The 20,119-nt window shown below is 37.1% G+C and overlaps 1 protein-coding gene across 51 annotated transcripts in view; it reads left to right on the top strand.

The window, feature by feature from the left end:
* Window positions 1-20,119, top strand: part of EYA4 (EYA transcriptional coactivator and phosphatase 4) — a 156,760-nt gene that overhangs the window by 113,601 nt on the left and 23,040 nt on the right. For 30 of the 51 annotated variants that reach the window (XM_015284036.4, XM_046938486.1, XM_015284026.4 and 27 more), the window contains 8 exons: window positions 1,259-1,325; window positions 3,242-3,384; window positions 3,524-3,667; window positions 4,542-4,621; window positions 4,965-5,148; window positions 13,133-13,269; window positions 14,633-14,716; window positions 19,020-19,112. In XM_015284036.4, the coding sequence (XP_015139522.1) occupies window positions 1,259-1,325; window positions 3,242-3,384; window positions 3,524-3,667; window positions 4,542-4,621; window positions 4,965-5,148; window positions 13,133-13,269; window positions 14,633-14,716; window positions 19,020-19,112 (932 nt within the window). The remainder of the gene's footprint in view (window positions 1-1,258; window positions 1,326-3,241; window positions 3,385-3,523; window positions 3,668-4,541; window positions 4,622-4,964; window positions 5,149-13,132; window positions 13,270-14,632; window positions 14,717-19,019; window positions 19,113-20,119) is intronic. The other 21 variants (XM_040696818.2, XM_040696815.2, XM_040696805.2 and 18 more) reach the window with 6 other exon arrangements.

Genomic DNA, 20,119 nt, shown 5'->3' with positions numbered 1-20,119 from the left:
AATTGCACATTTAAAAAATAAGCTAATATGTTGTGGTTTTTTTCCTACTGTATTTTCCTCTTAAAATCCTACAGGTTCTAAATGTGTTTAAACTAGCTTCAGAAATATGAAGTTCTGAATATGTTCAAAGGAATAGATTTCAAAGATGTTAATTACACCTGGATGTAGACATATATCATGTTTCATAAAATAGTTAGGAACCTAAACCTATTTGTCACTTATATAATTCTGAAAGTTCATTTCTACTACCATTATGAACAACTCAGGAAGAGGGTACACTTTGAAGTACAACTATGATTGATTAGACTAAAGAAATTCCAGTGCTTCGTTGTGTACTACTTTAATCTTTTGAAAAGTGAATGAGCAGCAGATGGCCTAATAAAGACACTCTGTATGTTTGCCCAGTATGGATTTGCTCTGAAGGGATTGGTTCAACACTTTAGAGTACATATATTTGGAATACATCTGTCTTAGTCAAGACAGATGGCTAAAGGAAAGAGAAACTTCCAAACACTTGGAATTAATCCAGTGTGAGCACTGCTTTTGAATGAAATTTTAATGGGATATGACTGTTGTTCTGTTGGTTTTCTTGGAAGAATGCAGCTGTTCATAGTGTAGACATATATAATTTTGATGACTACTGTACATAATTGTTCGTGCTTACTTTTGAAATACAGCTATTTTTGGTAATGTCTGTGTTCTAATCAACCTGTTCATAAGGAGGAGTATTCATTTCCTAGCGGTCAGTTAGGTGTCTCTCATCATGTAAGCTAACTAAAATTGATCACACCTATATGAAACACTACTAATACTATCCAGTATTAAAATTAAACTTATTAATATGAGACTTTAAAAGTATAGGCGTGTTCTTTCAATCCCATGTAATGCTATATGTTAAATCACAAGTTGCCTTTTAACTGCTAATTTTAATACAACATGCAAATTTGAAAAATCTACTGTGTGTGGATCACAGATCGTGTGTGTATCATATGCTTGTGCAATATATTCAGAAACAAGCTAGTTACACTTAAAATGCTCACAACAACTAAAGAGTTTGGTAGAACAATGAATGATTTGGGGATTTGCCAAACATTTTAGTTTGTGTATTAAGATATTACAGTTGAGGTGATGTCTATGTCATGTAAAAGCTCTCCATTTCAATGAGATTTTCTGCTAACGTGACTGTATTAGTATTCAGACTGGCTGTATTCATCTCATACTGTTTTTAACTGTTGTACTCTTGTTTTCTCTTTTGCAGTAATAACAAGTAGTGGCTATAGCCCAAGATCAGCGCATCAGTACTCTCCGCAGATATATCCCTCCAAGTTAGTGTCTGTACACCTTGTAATCTTCTATAGGGAACTGACCTTGGTTGTAGGCAGTTCTGTAGTTTGCTGCAAACAAATATTGATCAGCAGAAGAAAGAGAGAGAAAGGAAAATACTTAAGCCTTCGTAATGAATCCACTACAACTCTATGTCCATTTTTTTTTTCCCTCATGGCTGCAGAGTAAGATCCTACTTTGTGCAGTACTGTATTGCTGTACAAGAAATATCTTTTGAGTTTCTACACACAGCAGAAGGAAAGAAATAGACTGAGGTTCTCACGCATCAGCATTTTAATAGTGCTGGCATTACACACAGACATATTTTGAGGAAGAGAGTTTATATTTAGAAATCACAATTGCATGTGCAAGATGCATACTTAAGGGTAACCATGCAATAGACTGTTCCAGTACAAGCGTTGCCAAATTGATCCAAACATTCCAGAATTATGAACCACCCTTTCCTCCTCCAATATTGTAAGATTTAAATATCAAACAAAGTTAATTGGATCAGATTCAATCTCTCTCTTTCTCTTCTTAAAAAAAAAAAAAAAGTATTTATGTATGTATGTATGTATTTATTTATTTAGAAGCCAGCAGGGGCTTATTAGGACTAGGAAGTTTCTTCCTTTTTTTTAACTTCATGGAAAGCACTGATGATTTTTTTTATGATACTGCTGTAACTGGCAACCTATTGACTTGCTTGTCCTGTGATGTTGTGAACAAGTATCCTTGATTTCAGTATACCATATATTTGTTTCAGTGCTTTTGATACTCTACCTATGTGACTTTGAAATTTGATACAGAGAAAGCATTGAAACTATACCTGATTAGGCTTTTTAAAATTTCTTCACCAAATTTGCATTCCTATCATGTTAGCCAGCATTTATTGATAGAGAAAGTGGGTGTCTAAACAAAAAACATTCTTCCTTATTCCACTTAAAACAAGTTTTGGCAGACTATATTAGATATGTTTGGCCAAATACATTACAAGGTTTAATAGAATTCTTAATCTACTGTAATAATTTATTGGCATCTAAATTAATGAGTAATCCTTTTCTGATAGCAACTGCTGCCAAATGTACTGAATTAATTAGAAAAAAAAATGAAAAGTAAATTAGAAGCTGAAATTTAGTCATGGCTTTTAATGGCCGGGTTTCAGTAAGCGTAATTCTGCAGAGTATGTTTATTCAACTCTTGGTCCATAAAATCTTATTTGACTTACAAAACAATCCAAGACAAATGTTTCTCTGTATGTTTTTGCAACTCTGGAGGGCAAAAATTTAAAACTCAATTTTATTCAATTTCTCTATAAAACCCCAGTATTTATAAATTAAAGACCATTTTTATTTCTATTCTATTTCCCAAACATTTAAAGACCTCCTGGTTAACAAAGTGTTGCTGTCAGTATTTTTCATGCTTCTCTCTATGGGCATGATCCACCTCCCACTGAAGCCAGAGGCTAGATATCTGATGAAGCAGAGCCATACATAGAGGGCATAAGGTAGTAGCTTTAACGTTCTCTATTTCATTTATTCTTCCAGTCCAAGTTTCCCTGCACTGGATAAAAAAGCTTGAAGATTTTTCTGATTTAAGTATACTGTTCCTATCTCAAAGGGGTCAAATCCATATGAAACTGTTAGAGCAGTGGCACAATCCACCTATAGCTGGACACAGAATGTTAAGAATTACATTGTGATTATGGGACAGCACAGAATTTTCACAGTGCCTTGGGGAATGTGAGATATATATATATATATATATTAGCTTATTTCAGTGGGAGATGGAATAACTCCCGTAAGAGGAAAAGTTGGCAGAATAATGAACTGCCTTTGGATACCTTTTTCTTTACTTTATTGCTTGAATTAACATACAAAGTATTTGTTGCCACAGTAATGCTATTTTTCCTGATATTTAGGCCCTATCCACACATTCTTTCTACACCAGCAGCTCAAACAATGTCTGCCTATGCCGGACAAACCCAGTATTCAGGAATGCAGCAACCAGCAGTCTATACAGCCTACTCACAGACAGGACAGCCATACAGCCTACCTACTTACGGTATTTGACCTCTTATTGCTTCATCTTGTGTGGATGTAAGATAAATGCTGACATGAACATTTTTGCTATTTTTTATTTTATTTTCCCCACTGTGAGAAAATATTTTAAAGAATCAGTTGAAAATTAATTTCTTATACAGATTTGGGTGTAATGTTGCCAGGCATCAAGACGGAAAGTGGGCTCTCGCAGACACAGTCACCACTGCAGAGTGGGTGCCTCAGTTACAGTCCAGGGTTTTCCACCCCACAGCCAGGCCAAACACCGTATTCTTATCAGATGCCAGGTGAGTAGCCCTTGCTGTTACGCGTCATCCCTCTTTGCTGCTCTCTGTGGCCCCCTGTTCCCTCATTATGTTGTTTCTTTTTTCCCCAACATGTGCATATATGTTCATTTTTGGTCATCTGCTGATCTAGATCTGGTCATGCAATGCAATCCCCATTTGTACCTTTATGTTTTTATAGAGCAGGACTGGAAGCATTTGTTGTCTTTATTGGGGAACACAAGTCACTTCCTTTTGTTTACGTTTCTCAGTAAGACATCCTCTGATGCTTGTTTTTCCTCTGAAAAAAAAAACTTTTTTTACAATTTCTCTGTAATTCATACTCAATATTTCATTTATTATGCAATTATGATTTATTTCTTTTTGCTTATTGATACTTTATTTTATCTGGATACTTTTTTATCTTTTAATGCAATAGTTAATCTTATAAATACGATATTAATCATGCGACGCTGAAAACATGGACAAGCCTCATAACAGATTGATTAAAAACACAGATCATTTAAATATTCTTAAAAAATAGATTTTTGCTTCATAAGGGAACACTGAAGTGTTAGGCGATGAAGGAACAAGAGCATAACAATATCTGAACAAAAGTGAGACACTAATAAATCGAAAAATGATTTTGTGGTCACTGCAACAACTTATTGCTGATAACTTTCTTCTATTGTGGGGAAAAAATAAGGTATGCTTATATGCATGGAAGTAGCATTTCGTTTATTTTAAAGTCTCATTAGGATGTTTCCTTGTTTAAATGGAAAAATAATAATTGTTTGCTCCTCTGATTTATCAATGTCCTAACATGAAATCCTGTATTTAGGATTATATTTTTATTCAGAAACATGTTCTTGCAATGAATCATATTTTTTAATTTTAGGTTCTAGTTTTACACCATCATCTACTATTTATGCAAACAATTCTGTTTCAAATTCTACGAACTTCAGTAGTTCACAACAGGTATGAATATCAACACTTTTGTTTGTTCATTAAAAAAATATTTCTGTAAATCCAGTGATGGAATGTTATTTCAATTTAGATTTGTTATGCTGAATTGGACTTGCTGTGGTTCAGTACTGTTTTCTGTGGAAAGCATTGAAAATCCCAGTGGATGCCTAGTTGCATCTTTTGGCACCTAGATACTTTATCAATCTCCCTGTAGTCTTTTAGTAAATTTCTTCAAGTTGAAATATCTAAACTAAAAGCCATCAGCCCTTTGCATAAGTCTCATGATTGCACACAGAAATATTTAATAAAGACATTAATTGTTCATTTACATAGTTAACTGCTTTTGCTGTTCTAGGATTATCCTTCATACACAGCTTTTGGCCAAAACCAGTATGCACAGTATTACTCGGCATCAACATATGGTGCATATATGACCTCAAACAACACAGCCGATGGCACTTCATCATCATCATCAACCTACCAGTTACAGGAATCTCTCCCTGGCCTGACTAGTCAACCAGGTACAGATCTACATTCAGGTGAAAACAATTTTTGTATTTTTTTCCTGTAGTTGTATGAAGCCAAGATCTGCATGTCTGCCTTGATTTTATACTGTTTGAAGTTTTAAACTCAAGGACAAAAAAGAAAAAAAAGCCCTTTTTTGTATGCTTGTTCAAGAAACCTGTGTAATGTTTTTGTTAGCTAAAACTCTTTGCAGTTTGAGGTTGTTTTCTTTGGAAGGAGTAGGTTGCAAAAAGCTACAGTGGTCTTGTAATAGTAAATTTTTAACTAAGAATTCAGTCAGTTCCCCTGTTACTGACAGTAGGAGACTCCACTGTCCACCTCCATATTCAGAAGTGTTACTGTAAATTATTTAAACAAGATGTTGTTATTCATTTAATTATGCTCCAATCATTCTAACAAGACACACTTGCTAATATGCAAACATAGGTTAGTAAGAATAGAGCAATCAGTTAATAGCACGTTTCTTTACAAAATAAATAAATAAATAATGGAGTAATTGAAGCTACAAAGAAAGAGAAAGCTCCAAGGAGAAATCAGGAGACTAATTTTGCCTGCCCAACTCTGCCCCCTCGTGCATATGCATTACAACACAGTTATACGGTTGTGTTCTTAGGGCATCACTGATGTATATCTTCATTTTTTAATCCTTATACCTCAGTTTGCAGTCGTCTGCCTGCTCCATTCTCCATTCATGTCAAGCAAATGCAGATGTTAACAAGGAATATTTTTTTGCATGCTAGATTTACTTTGGGAATTTCTAAGTTCCCGAAACTCTCACCAGTTTATTTTTCCACTAAATTAAATAAACTTATGTTTTTGAAATTGTGCATAGTACAGTATAGACACATGAAAATTTCTGTGGGCTGGCTTAGGTGTGTGATACCCTTAATGTGTGAAAAGAATCTGCTTTTCATGCTCAATTTCCTGTATATCTTCTCTTATTCCAGGAATTTCTTAAAGATCTAGCCCAGTTTTATGATATATTCATGTCATAAGTAGCTCCTTAAGGCGGGTTGTAGCATTTATAAGAGAGGACATAATTGCCAGCTGCCTAGCATAATGCTAGGGACATTGCTTTCACATGTACAACGTGGTATAATGTCTGCCTTACCCACAGGTTGTGAGCAGTTAACAATAGACTAACAAACTGGATTTTGAATTAAGTTCTGAAAAGGGAAAGTGTGCTTTTATCTTAAAATCAACTCATTGTGTAAATATTCCTAATTCTCATCCTAACAACTGAAAAAATCTAACTGAAAAGTAAGGCAATAAAGCTGTTGTGTTATAATAACAAATTTGTACAAAGAAGGAAATACTATGTAGAAGAGTATAGGCAAGGCCTCATGCTTCATATAAACTGCTTAAATTCACTAAAAACTTTAATGGCATGAGTTGATTTTTATTTTTTTTTTCTGCCAGCTGTTTTCCTCTGCTAACTGATTTTTAAATGGTGTGTATCTGCTCATGCACACATGTCTTTGTGGTATGACATGATGGGTATGGAGAGATCCTAGAATCATAGAATAGTTTGTTTTTGGAAAAGACATTAAAACCATTTAGTTCCAACCTTCCTGTCATGGGCAGGGGCAGCTCCCAGTAAACCAGGTCATACAAAGCCCCATCCATCCTGGCCCTGAACACTTCCAAGAATGAAGCAACAAATTCTCTGGCTAATGCATATGCCTTTGTTTTTTGATGGAAATGCAAAATAGTCTCAGAGTGGAATTTTAGGAAGAGAATGTAACAGGTACCTTAAGCGAAATTCCAACAGTTGCAGAACACTCATGATAGAGCCAAATCATAAGTAATCTATATTTAAAAGTATATTCATATCTGTTCTTTATTTCTGTCTTATTCTTCTGTATTTTTATTTGAGAAAATCAAACAGCATTTTCCTTTTGCCTCTCCCTCCTTCCTCTCTCCCTTCCATTTTCTTAGAAATGCTGTGTAAATATGTTACGTGTTACAGACTCCCTTGGTATCAGATAGCACTGAAAAAAGAAAGGAATCTTACACAGCTTAAATAGGTTCAAAAGTATTGAAGGCTGCACATCTATGAAACAATAAATGCTTTTCTTATTTGTGGATTGCTTAATCATATGAACCTTTTTTCCTGTTAAGTAGGCTGTGCATCTGAACTTACAAACCTGCCCACTCATTCCTTATTTCTGTCAAGTGTTGAACTGGTCATGAGACCCTTTGTTGAGAGTGCAACACCCACTTTGAGAATACATTACATGCCTGTGCCCGTGTGTCACTGTAAAAATAAATTTGCATCACTGTGATGCGCTGACTTGAATCAGAGTTTCAGTTCGCTTGCTGTCTAGAAGAACTTCACTGCTTGATCCTAAGAGTTACTTCATGTAAAACCTAAGATTAAACACAGTAAGGCACTTCAATCTTCTACCATCTTTGCTTGCTGTTAATTCACATTAACCTCTAATACTCTACCTAATACTCTCTACATATACAGGATCTCTTGTAATAACAAAGCCCCATCAAATCAAGATTTATTTATTTGTTGACCAAGTAAAGAAAATGAGATTAAAATTGATACAGGCATTGCACTCTCTGCTACTCCTAACAAGTGACAACACATTATGTCTCTGGGCTTTGCCTCTATTAAAAAAGAGGACTCTTGGCAAATGTTTGGCTTGTTTGAGTAGCTTGTGGACTGTCACTAGGCCTCTGGGATCCAGAGACAGCTACTTGCATGAAAGTCTCACTGACAGACAAGAAGTTTCAGTGCTTCCTGCTCCTTACAGCATTCAGTGACAGGCTGTAACATTTTCACCTGGAGAAGGATATGAATGCACACAAGCCAGTTGAAGTAGCTTTCCACCCTCATTACACGTCAGAAGTTGTCATAGAACACTTATTTTGACCTGTGCCCACACCTCTTTTGTCTTGCTTAAGTGGCACAGCTGTGTTTTAACAAGGAGGAGGGAATGCTTGTCCAAACTATGGGTGGGAAAAAAATGGTTTGGATAGGAAAGACCACCTCCATTTATAACCGTGGTTTTGTAACTCCCTAACATTTAATTAGAGCTGCTTGAAGGTATCCACAGCATGGAAGTCTTCATGCTGGACCTGAACCAGGGTATGAGTATGTGCACGAACATCTGCAATGAAGTGGTCATTCCATGTTCCAGTTTTGACATTTTCCTCTTGCTATATGGAATCTCTGATGCTGCTCATACTTCCAGTGACAGAATGTTATGAAGTGGATTTATTAGGCAGGTGTTGAATATTGGAAAAGCTAAAAAATTTCAAACATGGCAATAAAAAAATTTTGTCTAATATGAGCTGCAGTAGGAACTTTTTATGAGGGAAAGGTTTTAGGTGCTCTTTGGTACTAAAATTTCTCACATTTTTTTTACATGGCTGAATTTTGAATAAGTTTGTCTTCTATCAGCATTGACCTGATTTCTAAAGTAAACTGAGGACCAAAAAAAAAAAAAAAAAAAAAGTAGTTGCTCCTTTAGTCTGCTGTTGGTAAAAAGCAAATCAAGCAATTAAGCCTACAGTTGTTCACAAAAACATGCACTACAGACTTCTGCATTCTAAAATAGATGCATACCTTGCATTCAAGTAAGAGACAGCTGCTCATTCTGATTTAGAGATTAGTTAATGAAATAAAGTTGACTCTAAATATCTAGAACTTAGAAGGTACAGTGATTAGTTACAGTACTGATTAATGGATAATTATGCAATCACAATGAGTGTTCACCCAAGCAGAAGCCTGGGACAACAGGTAATGGCTAATGCTAAATGAAACTTGAAGTTATTTACTTCAGTGGTTAGATTATTTCAGAGAAAAATTAGAACAGAGTCTTTCTATATTTTATTTTTGGTAGATTAAACAGGGTCATTGAGAACAGATGTTCTAGTACATTACTGTAGATTACTTTAGAAACGAGTCTTACTTTGTTGTAAAATGTTGAAATTTTCTAAATCTGAAAAAAAAAGTGTGATAGGAATATCAACATTTATGTTCAGTTATATAGTTTTTATCTCTTCATAGCTGAGGTTTGTTTTGGGATTTTTTTTCCACTCTGTCAGGGAATCTGAGAAATTGTATTTTTGTACATATCTCTTGCATACTCAGAACTTCTTTTGAAAAGCAGGCTTTTGATACTTAAGGAATGTGATTCTGAAACATCATTTTTCTACATTTTTACATTTAGAAAATTAAATTCTGCTGTTCTATTTATGGGGAAAGAACTAAAGTAATGTGACCTTATTGATCTCTCCAGTGCCTGCAGTGTCCTTACTGACATCAACACCATGCTGGGAATAGAAATGATTAGTCAACAAGAACTCTTGCTCCCGGTTGTAAAAGGACAAAGTAAAAACACCAAGGGAACATCATTCAGTAGACATTATTATTATTATCTCTAGCATTTTTTCTCTGATAAAAGTTTCAGCTGAAAAAGAAAATACTACAGAATATATATAATGCTTTTTCCAAATCAGGACAGAAGCGTCTTGAAGATGGTATCTGGAATAAATTCTCAAACTACTTTTCTGAAGATCTCTTCTTAGCTGTTGCCTGAAAGTTTGGCCTGTATTCTGCACAAGTGGAGACACAGATTGATATTGCAACACTGAAGTCATCATGATCTAGTTTGAGAAGAAAATAGTATGATCTACTTCCATATAATAGTAGAATAACTTGAGTACTTTTCCAGGAAGGGAGAGAGAGAGATTTGATTTCTTCCTGTTTCATGAAGAATTTACCATCTTCCACTTGGGTGTGCAGGGATTACGATTCTGAGTCATGAAAGCATAAAGTTTGTCTTTATACTTTATATATATCAGTCATACAGTCAAATGAAAAATGTGCCTTGGAGTGGGCAATGGATTCCAGATATATCCTTCTTCCAGGTATGAGGGCTACTCCAAAAGTAATCTGTTTTATTATGTTGGCCCACAACATCAGGGGATGTTGGTGGTAAGTCACTAGAGATTGAATCTTCCCACCAATATTCTTTTACATTTTGCTGCTGTGTGACCAATGGCAGCAGAGGGGCAGTCTGATAGAATGATGTCCAACATGGAAGTGCGTATAAAGCAGAAGAGTAGAATTGAATTCCTCAAAAAATTGTCATCCATCCACATTCACTGATGCTTGCTGAACATTTATGGATACCAAAGAGTGGATGTGAGCACAATGAGGTGGTGGGTGGTATGTTTCAGCAGTGGCAAGAGTGACATGAAAGATAAGCCACTTCCTGGACAGCCATGCACAGATGTCACACCATGAAATTAATAGCATCTCAACTAGCTCATCTGTGCACATCAGTGCACATCACCACTGTGAGCCAGAGTCAAAATGGCAGTCCATGGAGTGGTGACACGTGAATTTAAGACACAGCCCTCAGTGGATAGTGATGTGCACTGTCTTTTGGGTTGAGAAAGGGATGACCAGTCTGGATTTCCTGTAATCTTGACAGATGATCAACTCTAATAGCTATGTTTGGATAAAGGGCCTGGAGCATCTCCCTTACAAGGAAAGGCTGAGTAACCTGAATCTGTTTAGCCTGGAGAAAAGAAATCTGATGGGGGATCTGATTAAAGTTTGTAAATATCTAAAGGAGAGTGGGAAGCAAATGAATGAGGCCAGGCTCTTCTCAGTGGTGTTTAGTGATAGGACAAGGAGCAATGGCCTAAAATTTGAACATAGGAAGTTCTATATAGACATGTGGAGGAACTTTATGGTAAGAATGACAGAGCACTGGAACAGGTTGCCCAGAGAGGTTATGGAGTCTCCTACTATAGAGATATTCAAGACCTACCTGGACAGCTACCTGTGCAACTTACTGTAGGGAACCAGCTTTATCTGGGGAGTTGGACTCAATGATCTCTTGATGTCCCTTCCAACTTCTGCAGTTCTGTGATTCTATGACACTGACTAAGCTGAAGTATCAAACTTCCAGAGTCAGGCCAGAGAAGAAAACAACCTTTATCTTGCAACTCAATAATGGCAGGCCCCAAACCAGTTTGAACACGGTGGAGCATGTTGCCAGTCTTGGCTGGACTGTCCTACCACACCCACCATATAGTCAAGATTTGGAGCCTGATTTCCACCTGTTTGGGCCAATGAAAGATGGATTTTGTGGGCAACATTTTCCTGACAACCCTGTATATCATCTTTGAAACAGAGGGTCATCTTCACTGGTGAAGATTTTTATGAGTGCAGCATGCAAACTTTTCTTCATCACTGGAGAAAACTCAAAGCTAATGGTGGTGACTATGCTGAAAAATAGTTTTTTGTAGCTGACAATTTGTTCCATCAAATATTGTTACTGTGCTCTTCATATCTGTTGTCTTTCCATGAAAATAAGTAGGAGGCATTACTTTTGGAGCAACCTATGTATATATCATAACCAATAGGCTTGGGAACTAATTTTCTTCATGTTCTCCACTGTCCTTCACTCTTGAATTCCTTCCCTATAAGAGCTAGAGCTCTTACTCAGGAATGTGAAATTATGGTCTTAAATCTTATTCTTCCAAGAAATACAACAGTACTTTATTTCAATCGAGATATATAAATATATCTTCCTAGTATATTTGTTTTAATAATCTTCTGTATGTGGTTCACTGTAAGGTATAAATAAATGATGGAAGAGGTGAAGAATTTAACTATCGCACACAGATTCTCAGTTGAGATTGCAGTCTATTCTTTTCTTCTTACATCCCTCTAGACTAGAATTGTTCTCTTCTTTGTTCAGGAGGGAGAATAAAGTGAATGTCTCTAGAAAGACTGTAGAAACATCTAATCATTTAAGTTGGAAGGGACTTCTGCATATCTTTTGGTTGAGCCAACTTAGATCACACTGGTCAGGGCTGTGTCCAGTTGAGTTTTGAGTATCTCCAAGGATGGAGAATACATAATCTCTGTGGATCTGTCCCAGGGTCTGACTACTCTCACAGTGAGGAACTTTTTTTTGTACCTAAGAGGAATATCTGCTGATGTAATTTCTATATTTTCTTTCTTGTCCTTTCTCTGTCTAGCTCTCTGAAAAGTCCCTCTGCCTTTCCTTGTATGTGCTCCAGCACTTCAGCTGTCTTGGTGGCCCTCACCTGGGTGAACTACAGTTTGTTAATTTCTCTCTTATACTTGGGATCCCAAAACCAGACATTTTTTTAGGCATGGTTTTGCACATTCTTAATGGAGCATAAAAATCACTCTTCTTGATCTACTGGCCACTTCATCTGTTGCCTGGTGGGCCTTGGTGATTTTAGCAACCTTCTTTACTAAAAACATGTACTGTTCAGATCAGATATCTGACAGATAATTCTCGGGAAACTTATTTTGCAAAAAAGTGAATATCAGACAGTAGCTGATAATTAGAGAAGGATGATCAGACTACAACAAATACAGCTTTACACTTTTTCTGATAGTAACTGGAATATTGTATTTAATACTGTGACTTTTCTCTGCCAACTTATGGGCAGTGGCAAAGTAGGAGAAAAAATAAAAATCTACTAAATAGAGGGTGACATGGGAGAAGGAGATGAAGCAGTCCTAATAACCTGGTATGTGGATGAGTACCCAAGGGTGTTCTGCTAAAAGCAACACAGGACTTGGAAATAAGTCCAAATGAACTCTGAACATGGGGAACGAACTACTTTAACTAAAAGGAACTTTATGTTTTGGTAACTCTTAGTATGACTTCTGAAATGCATCTTCCTTGGATCTGTGAATATTTTGCATGTGCTTATGTGTATTTATGTATATGTCTGCACATATCTATGCAACATTTTAATCTCTCTCTGCTTAGGCTTATAACATTTCCTTTGCAAAGTCAAAAGTGTTTGCTGCATCTGTAGATTCCTTTTACATGAGAAAAACTGCACATCAGTCATTCCATGCAACTAATTTAGGTGCATCTTGAAACTGAGTTTACATACAGATATGTCTAGCTGTGGAAAAACAAAGTTTATTATTGAAAAATCTAGTACTAATTTTACCACGAATGGTTGACTTTACAGGCGAGTTTGACACAGTACAGAGCCCCTCCACGCCAATCAAAGATCTTGATGAGAGAACATGTAGGAGTTCTGGGTCAAAGTCTCGGGGTAGAGGGCGGAAGAATAATCCATCACCCCCTCCGGACAGTGACTTGGAGGTATGCCTGCAGTAATTGATGAATGGTAATGTGGAGGTTTCTTCTGATGAAAAGTAAATTCTGAAAAGTACAGCTGTGGAAATAGCTTAAGGCATTTTAGAAAACATCATGCACTTCATGTCAGTAACTGAATATAACAAACATTAGTGGCTGCTCTAACATACACATGCAATGAGACGTTACTGTTCTCTACAACAGAGTTAGAAAAGTAAATGTGATTCAGCTTTTCACATTTTAGCTCTAAGATTGTGGATCTTTCAGTTTTTCATGCAATAGAAGCACAGAAATATTTATTCAAAAGCTGTTTCTTTTAGTTTTTTTGGAATAGGAAATATCAAATACATTGCTCAGCATTACTATGTTTATTTAAGAATACAGTATAAATATGCAGGATCATCTGGCCATAGCATTTCAGTACTTATCCACAGGTCTCTATGTTGTAGCAAATGTGAGTGGATTTCAGCGAGGCAGCTGACACCAGTGAAGTTATGGCTATACTTAAGTATATGCAATTTTGGTGCCTCAGTCAAGAAATATATCTGCCTAATATATGGGGTGATGATGTAAAACACAGGTGACCTCTTAGCAATGGGTAATTATAGTATTATTACTCTTGCATTAGCAGCATGCAGCCTTAATGTGACAGGGGAGCAGGGGAGAAGGAAGCTCGGTGCCAGTGTATGAAGCACTGGCATCAGAGGAAAGTGCTGCCCGCCTACATGCTGCGCTTCCTGCTGCTCACAGCAGGTAGTCCTGGGCAGCCCTGCTGCTGTCTTCACGGAACACCCTTGGCACAGCAGAAGACTGACCTTTGCTAGGAGTTTGCTGACCACACAGCTGCTGCTGGGCTGACAATGGGCTGCAGTGCTGAGCACTGAAAGTACATGTCATTGCTTTTATATAAAACTGTTATCAATTTATTTTAATATCTTATGATATTATTTAAATCCCACATGGCTTCCTATGTGGCAGATAGTACTTTTACACAAGACTTGGTTTTAGCTGTGCAGCAGAAATGAACAAACTTGAATCATTAAGACTTTCAGAGAAGTAACTTAAAGTACAATTTATTGTTAACTATTATGTTTGACCCCCTCCATTTTATTTCTGAAATCTGAGTTATGCAACTTTTTTGAAAAACTTTTTAATAGAGGAATAAGAAAGGCTTGAGCACTTTAAGTTTTACAGTCCTTCTGACTTCTTACCAATAGATGCACAATATTCTGTTCTTGCCAATTTTCAGAGGAAACCTGCTTAGTTAAGGTACAGTTAAAGTAAGGTAACTTTTAGCCGCCCTGGGTGGGATGGTGGGGGCACTTTGACGTTATTTATTTACTAATATTGTCTCTACTTCTGTTTTCAGCGTGTATTTGTTTGGGATTTGGATGAAACAATCATAGTTTTTCATTCGCTGCTTACAGGATCCTATGCACAAAAGTATGGCAAGGTATGTGATCCACAGATTACTTACTGATTCACTGTAACAAGATGTCTAGGCTATACACATACAGGTTTTTACACATACATGGTTTTAAAATAGCTTGAGTGAAGGCAGAGGAAAAGCATACGGTAAACCCCACTTTCAGAAGGTTAATGTGAAAAAGTTAAGGGAAGAAATGAGACACAGAATATAAGCATAATATATAAAACTGGGCTGAAGCAGATGTTACAAATGAGGGAAGAGTTTATAGAGGAACAAGGATGAGGTTACTGAAGTACACAGGAAGAGAAGTTCCATGGAGATAATATATTCAGTGGGCAACTGAAAACAACTGACAGGATTTGGATACATAGAGGAAGAAATAAGAAATGGGAGCGGTGGGTGAATATACAGAGAAACCGATGAATCAGAAAGAGTAAGTAAGACAGTTTAAATGCCAGTTTTAGATGTTATTCTTTGATCCTCCAGCTTTTCCATTGCATCTTCAAGCCCTTGGCTGGCTGTAAATGAGTAATGCTAGGGAGTGAATCCCTCTCCCTATGAGATAGTTGCATTCATCCTCTCCTCAGCAAGGAGATCCAAAAGGCATTCAGCAAGCAGGAAAGCAGCAGGAAGGGTGAGGGAGGAAAGGAAGGAGGTAGAGAGAAGAAGGCAGCAACAGCCTGCTGGAGTAGATTTACCCTGCTGAGAGAGCAGTGAGCCCCACTGGCTGCAGAAGGGGCCTGGGTGAAAAACCAGCATGCAGCCGTGGGAGTGGGCTGCCCAGAGGGGCAGAACTAAATTAAAGCATTAGGGGAAATGCATGGCAGGGAGGAAAATGGACTGGGATACCAAAGGTTTTCTAGGTGCTGTGCCATTAAAATGTAATTCATATAAAGGTATTTCTTAAGGACGTAATTATGTACACACTATGCAAGTAGTGCTTGTTTAAAGAGCCAGAACAATCTGCTTGAGAGAACTCTGTGAGAAGGAGCATATTAGAGAAGCGCTTTCCACATCCAACCTTCTCAGTCAATGGGTCAGAAATTTCCAAAGCCAGAACCTGTATATTATAACCACTGGTGGGCTATGTTTCATGACAGCCCACCATATTTCAAGACAGCTGTTTGTGGTTATAACAATAAAAAGCTAAAGGGAAAGCTCATAGGCGCAGACAAAAATCTGATTTTCTGAAATGCTAAGAGTGGTAATTCATGTCTTGTGAAAAATATTCTTGCTCATAAAAAGCATGCATTTCAGTGCCCTGTCAAAAACTCCTCTTCTGCTGTTTTTTGAACACTGTAACAACTGTAACATCGTCAGTACCATTTCTAATTTTTAACTAGCAAATCGAGAGAGAAATCTAGCTGAACGGAAACATTTGTATCACTTGTGAGTGTAGCTGGTAGACTACCTCCGCACTTGCAGCAATGCTTCCATTTCTTTCAACCCCATGTGAATGTGCCCATAGGATCTTTCTGTCTTGTACACCTCACATGCTACGTAAGCAAAGCCTGATTAAACTATTACGTTGTTCTAAAAATCAGAGTAGATTTTTTTTTTTATCTCAAACACTTACAGGTAACTCTGTAAACTGTTTTAGTGATAGCTACAGAAGTGTAATTCTTCTTGGTTTCTCACTTTGCTATGAGTGTATTTGGGAATATCCCAGTATGGCTGTTTTTTTTAAGAATTCATCTGCTACAAGAGGAAATAGTTTCAAACTTAATGAGGGTAGATTTAGGTGGGGTATAAGGTAGAAATATTTTACAGTGGGGGTGGTGAGGCATTGAACAGGTTGCCCAGGGAGGTGGTGGATGCCCCATCTTTGGAGACATTCAGGGCCAGGCTGGAGGGGGCTCTGACCACCCTAGGGCATGTCCCTGTTCTTTGCATGGCAGTTGGACTAGATGACCTTTAAAGGCCCCTTCCAACTTTAAGGATTCTATAATTCTATAATTGTCACTCCATACTTAGTCTTTAGAAGCAGTAATGGCATATTAACAGCCAGTAGTATTGACAGCAGATAAAATTGGCTTGTATAACCCATGAATAACTCAAGGGCAAGTGAAATTAATGTAGTTATACTGCTGAGATCAGCATCAGTAAAGAGCTGTCACAACTCTGTTCTGATAAGCAACATCCATACAAGCTGGGCAATGTACTCATTTCCAAAGACTGTAAAAGAAAAATAGTAGGCTTTATGTTTTTTTGTTTTTTTTTTTCTATAGTAACTACCTTGAACATATTTATAAAGAGCTTATTAGGAAAATATGCTGTAATATATGTGTTGCTGACTGCAACAATAGATGAGGGCAGTAAGAAAGGGAATACAGAGATTACAGAGATCTTACCCTGAGTAGGCTTTAGCTTTGACATGTCACTACAGTGTTGTCTAAAGCTGAGATGTATCTGAGCCTAAGTGCCTATGAAGTTAGTTGTGGGAGAAGGGAAAGACAGCACAGCTGGACCTCAGTCAGCTCCTGGTGCATGACCCCCCTAGCAGATGTGGCCCTTATCTTTTCTGTGTGTGATTTTCATCTGTAAACAAGGTCTTAGTCCACACTGATGTCTGGAGTGTTATGAGAATGGGATTGCTATGAAGATAAATTGTCCGTGAATTGTGAGGTTCTCAGTGGAAGTCTTGTGACTGGTCTTTCAGTAAGTGCTGGAGGGGCAGTTAATCCTACAGGGTACCATAAAATGCTGTTTATTTGTTCTCTGTTTTATTAAAAAAAAAATTAAAAAAAAAGTATAATGTCATATAGATACACAACTGTGCGTATGTATTTTTTCTACATGTATTTTGTGTAACTCGATCAATTTACTCCCAAAAGAGAAACCAAGAAGAAAAAAACATACAAAAAAAAAAAAAAAAGAGAGAGAGAGATTTTCACCTTTCTCTGTATTTAAATATTCTAAATGAGTTTAGTTAGTCTTTAATGGAATTGCTTTAAAGAGGAGGTATGTGTTTATACCAAGTGTGCTCACTTTTACTTTCAGACACTGAAGTGCTGTATTTAGAACCATTGCAAATACACAAGCACAGATATTTACCTTCAGTTCTCTACCATTTATTTCTTGACATGTAAGCTTTCATTCTCATTTTCAGTAGCTCTTTGCCTTTACTCTTGCAGTGAGTAGGCAAAACCAAAATATTCAAAAATGAGTAGTTTAGTATCTCTATTCCATGCATTTCTGACTGTGCGTGGAGAACAATATGTGGTAAGGGCTGTCATGCTGTTATAGCTGGAAGGAGAGACCAGCGAGCTGCTGTCTTCTACCTACATACTAGTAGAGTATAGCGTTGAACTCCACTGTAGTGGGAGAGATTTGTCCAGAAGCTGTTCTACGCATCACTTTAAAATATTAAGATATAAAACCTACCCAAAGAACAATTCTCTGGCTTGCTGTTTTCTCCCTGTGGGTATTTCCACCTGACTTTTGGTTATTTTAACAGACTGGTCCTAGGTAATGCAAGGAAGGAATAAGAAGTACACTATACCTCTATTAGTTTTCAGGGCAACTGTGCTGCTTTCCAGCAGTAGAAAGTAGCTCTCTCTGTTCATCTCATTTGCTCATCTGCTTTGTACTTCATAAAACTGGTACATTTCTATTTTTAATTACTTACTGCAGTAGTAAATCATGAACATTGGCATTTGAGCTGTTATATTATGACTTGTGTGGCTGATGATGGTTTCTGCAGCTGAGCACCAGTTGGCAGATACACTCTTCTACAATGCTGAACTCTTAAGCAAGGATTTGTTGATGTGACAGGACATGTGTTAGATGTCGTCATCTGTTAAAGTTTATGAGGTACATTCTTATTCCCTGTGAACAGCGTGTATTCTTTGTTCTATTACATTCCAGTTATTCTTGCTGACTTAAGGCTGAATAAGCAGGAGATTTTCTTCCTCGGAGCATGTATGTTTCATTCATTTCCCCCAGGTCAAACCAGAGGGCAAGGATGCCCAAAAAAATACCATGACTTAAAGTGCAACTGGTTTTAAAAGTGTGAAAGGCCCCCATGCCCTTGGGAAGGTGAGAAGATGACCAGCAAGTGCAAATATCAAAACAAAATCACATTTGCTGATCGCATTGTGACATTTTGATAGAATTGCTAATGAAATGAACTTGCCAGGGAGGGCACATTAACCTTGTAGACTTCTCTGGAATGAGCTCAGAAGTTTTTTGTTGCTCATTCTCTGTTTGTCCAGGCATTAAACAGAAAAAGGTTGTCACCATTAGTACACATTATGACACCCTCAAATACGCTCATAAACATGCTTTAGTCTGTCTATATTAATCATGTATCTCTCATGACTTCCAGTTGTGCTCTCCATTCACTCCCTCATTGTCTGAGACCTCTGAGTCCATTTTCCTACTGCCTTCTGGAGAGCACGGAACAGAAACTCCTTGTGGAGTACGTGAGTCTTCTTCATCAGCGACCAGATATGATTATTAAGAGATGTATTCTCTTCCTCTATTACCACCTACATGAAACTTCCTGGGGGATGAGTGTCCCCTATGGGAATTTGAGACTTGAACTTAAATCTGAGATTACTTTGTAATGTAAGGAAGAGTCTTTAAGCTAAAAATATCAGTATTTAACTTAAGCATTTCCACTTTTTCCAGAGGTCGCTTCTGTTGTAAGTCTATTCAGGACAGCCATCCATTGAAACTCTATTCTTATAATATTATTCATATGTTTTGCTTGTTTGCTTGCTTGCTTTTTTTTTTAAGGCTTCATGCATACAAATTCCTGTCAAAATGAATCTACCTGACTATTTACCAATTTCTTATCCGAGGGCTTTGTGTAAAAGTTAGTGTTTTTGTATTTTTTCCAAAAAGAAATGAAATTATTTTGAACGTTTTGTGCTAAAACCAGACCTTGCAACATAATATTAAACAGTTTCCTTCTACTAATGGCCACTGAGCATTTGGGGCTTTATCCAAGCCACTTTTCTCTTGAACAAAACATATAAATATTGGGTCTCCCAGGATATTTCTACCTATTCTCCCAAGGGACATTCCAGTGGATGGACCTGTCTAGTAGAGAAGTCTACAGACAGACAGTCTGGCTCCAGTTTAGAGCCTTCATACTAGCGTAACTGAAATAATTTGTGTTTTGTTATACAGAGGTGCTGTAACTGGTCATTTCCTTTGCATGCTAGTGATATCTGACTGAAATCATGCCTCTGACAGCCAAAAAATTGCGCTTCTTTATTCTCTAAATTATCTGGGAAAAACTTCCAGGCTTGTTGTATTATTATTATTATTATTATTATTATTATTTCCTCTTTTGTGTGTGCTTGTGCAGAAACAACATTTTGGCAAAAGTTCAGTCTGCTTTTTATTCAATTTCTCAATTTCTTGTGCTCAAATCTCTATCAGCTGCATGTTTCTCTCTTTTCAACTCTTATTTCTTTG

The sequence above is a fragment of the Gallus gallus genome, chromosome 3 (assembly GCF_016699485.2).
Source record: "Gallus gallus isolate bGalGal1 chromosome 3, bGalGal1.mat.broiler.GRCg7b, whole genome shotgun sequence".
Taxonomy (NCBI): domain Eukaryota; kingdom Metazoa; phylum Chordata; class Aves; order Galliformes; family Phasianidae; genus Gallus; species Gallus gallus.
The sequence above is the reverse complement of the archived record's forward strand: the minus strand, read 5'-3'. Positions and strand labels throughout refer to the sequence as shown.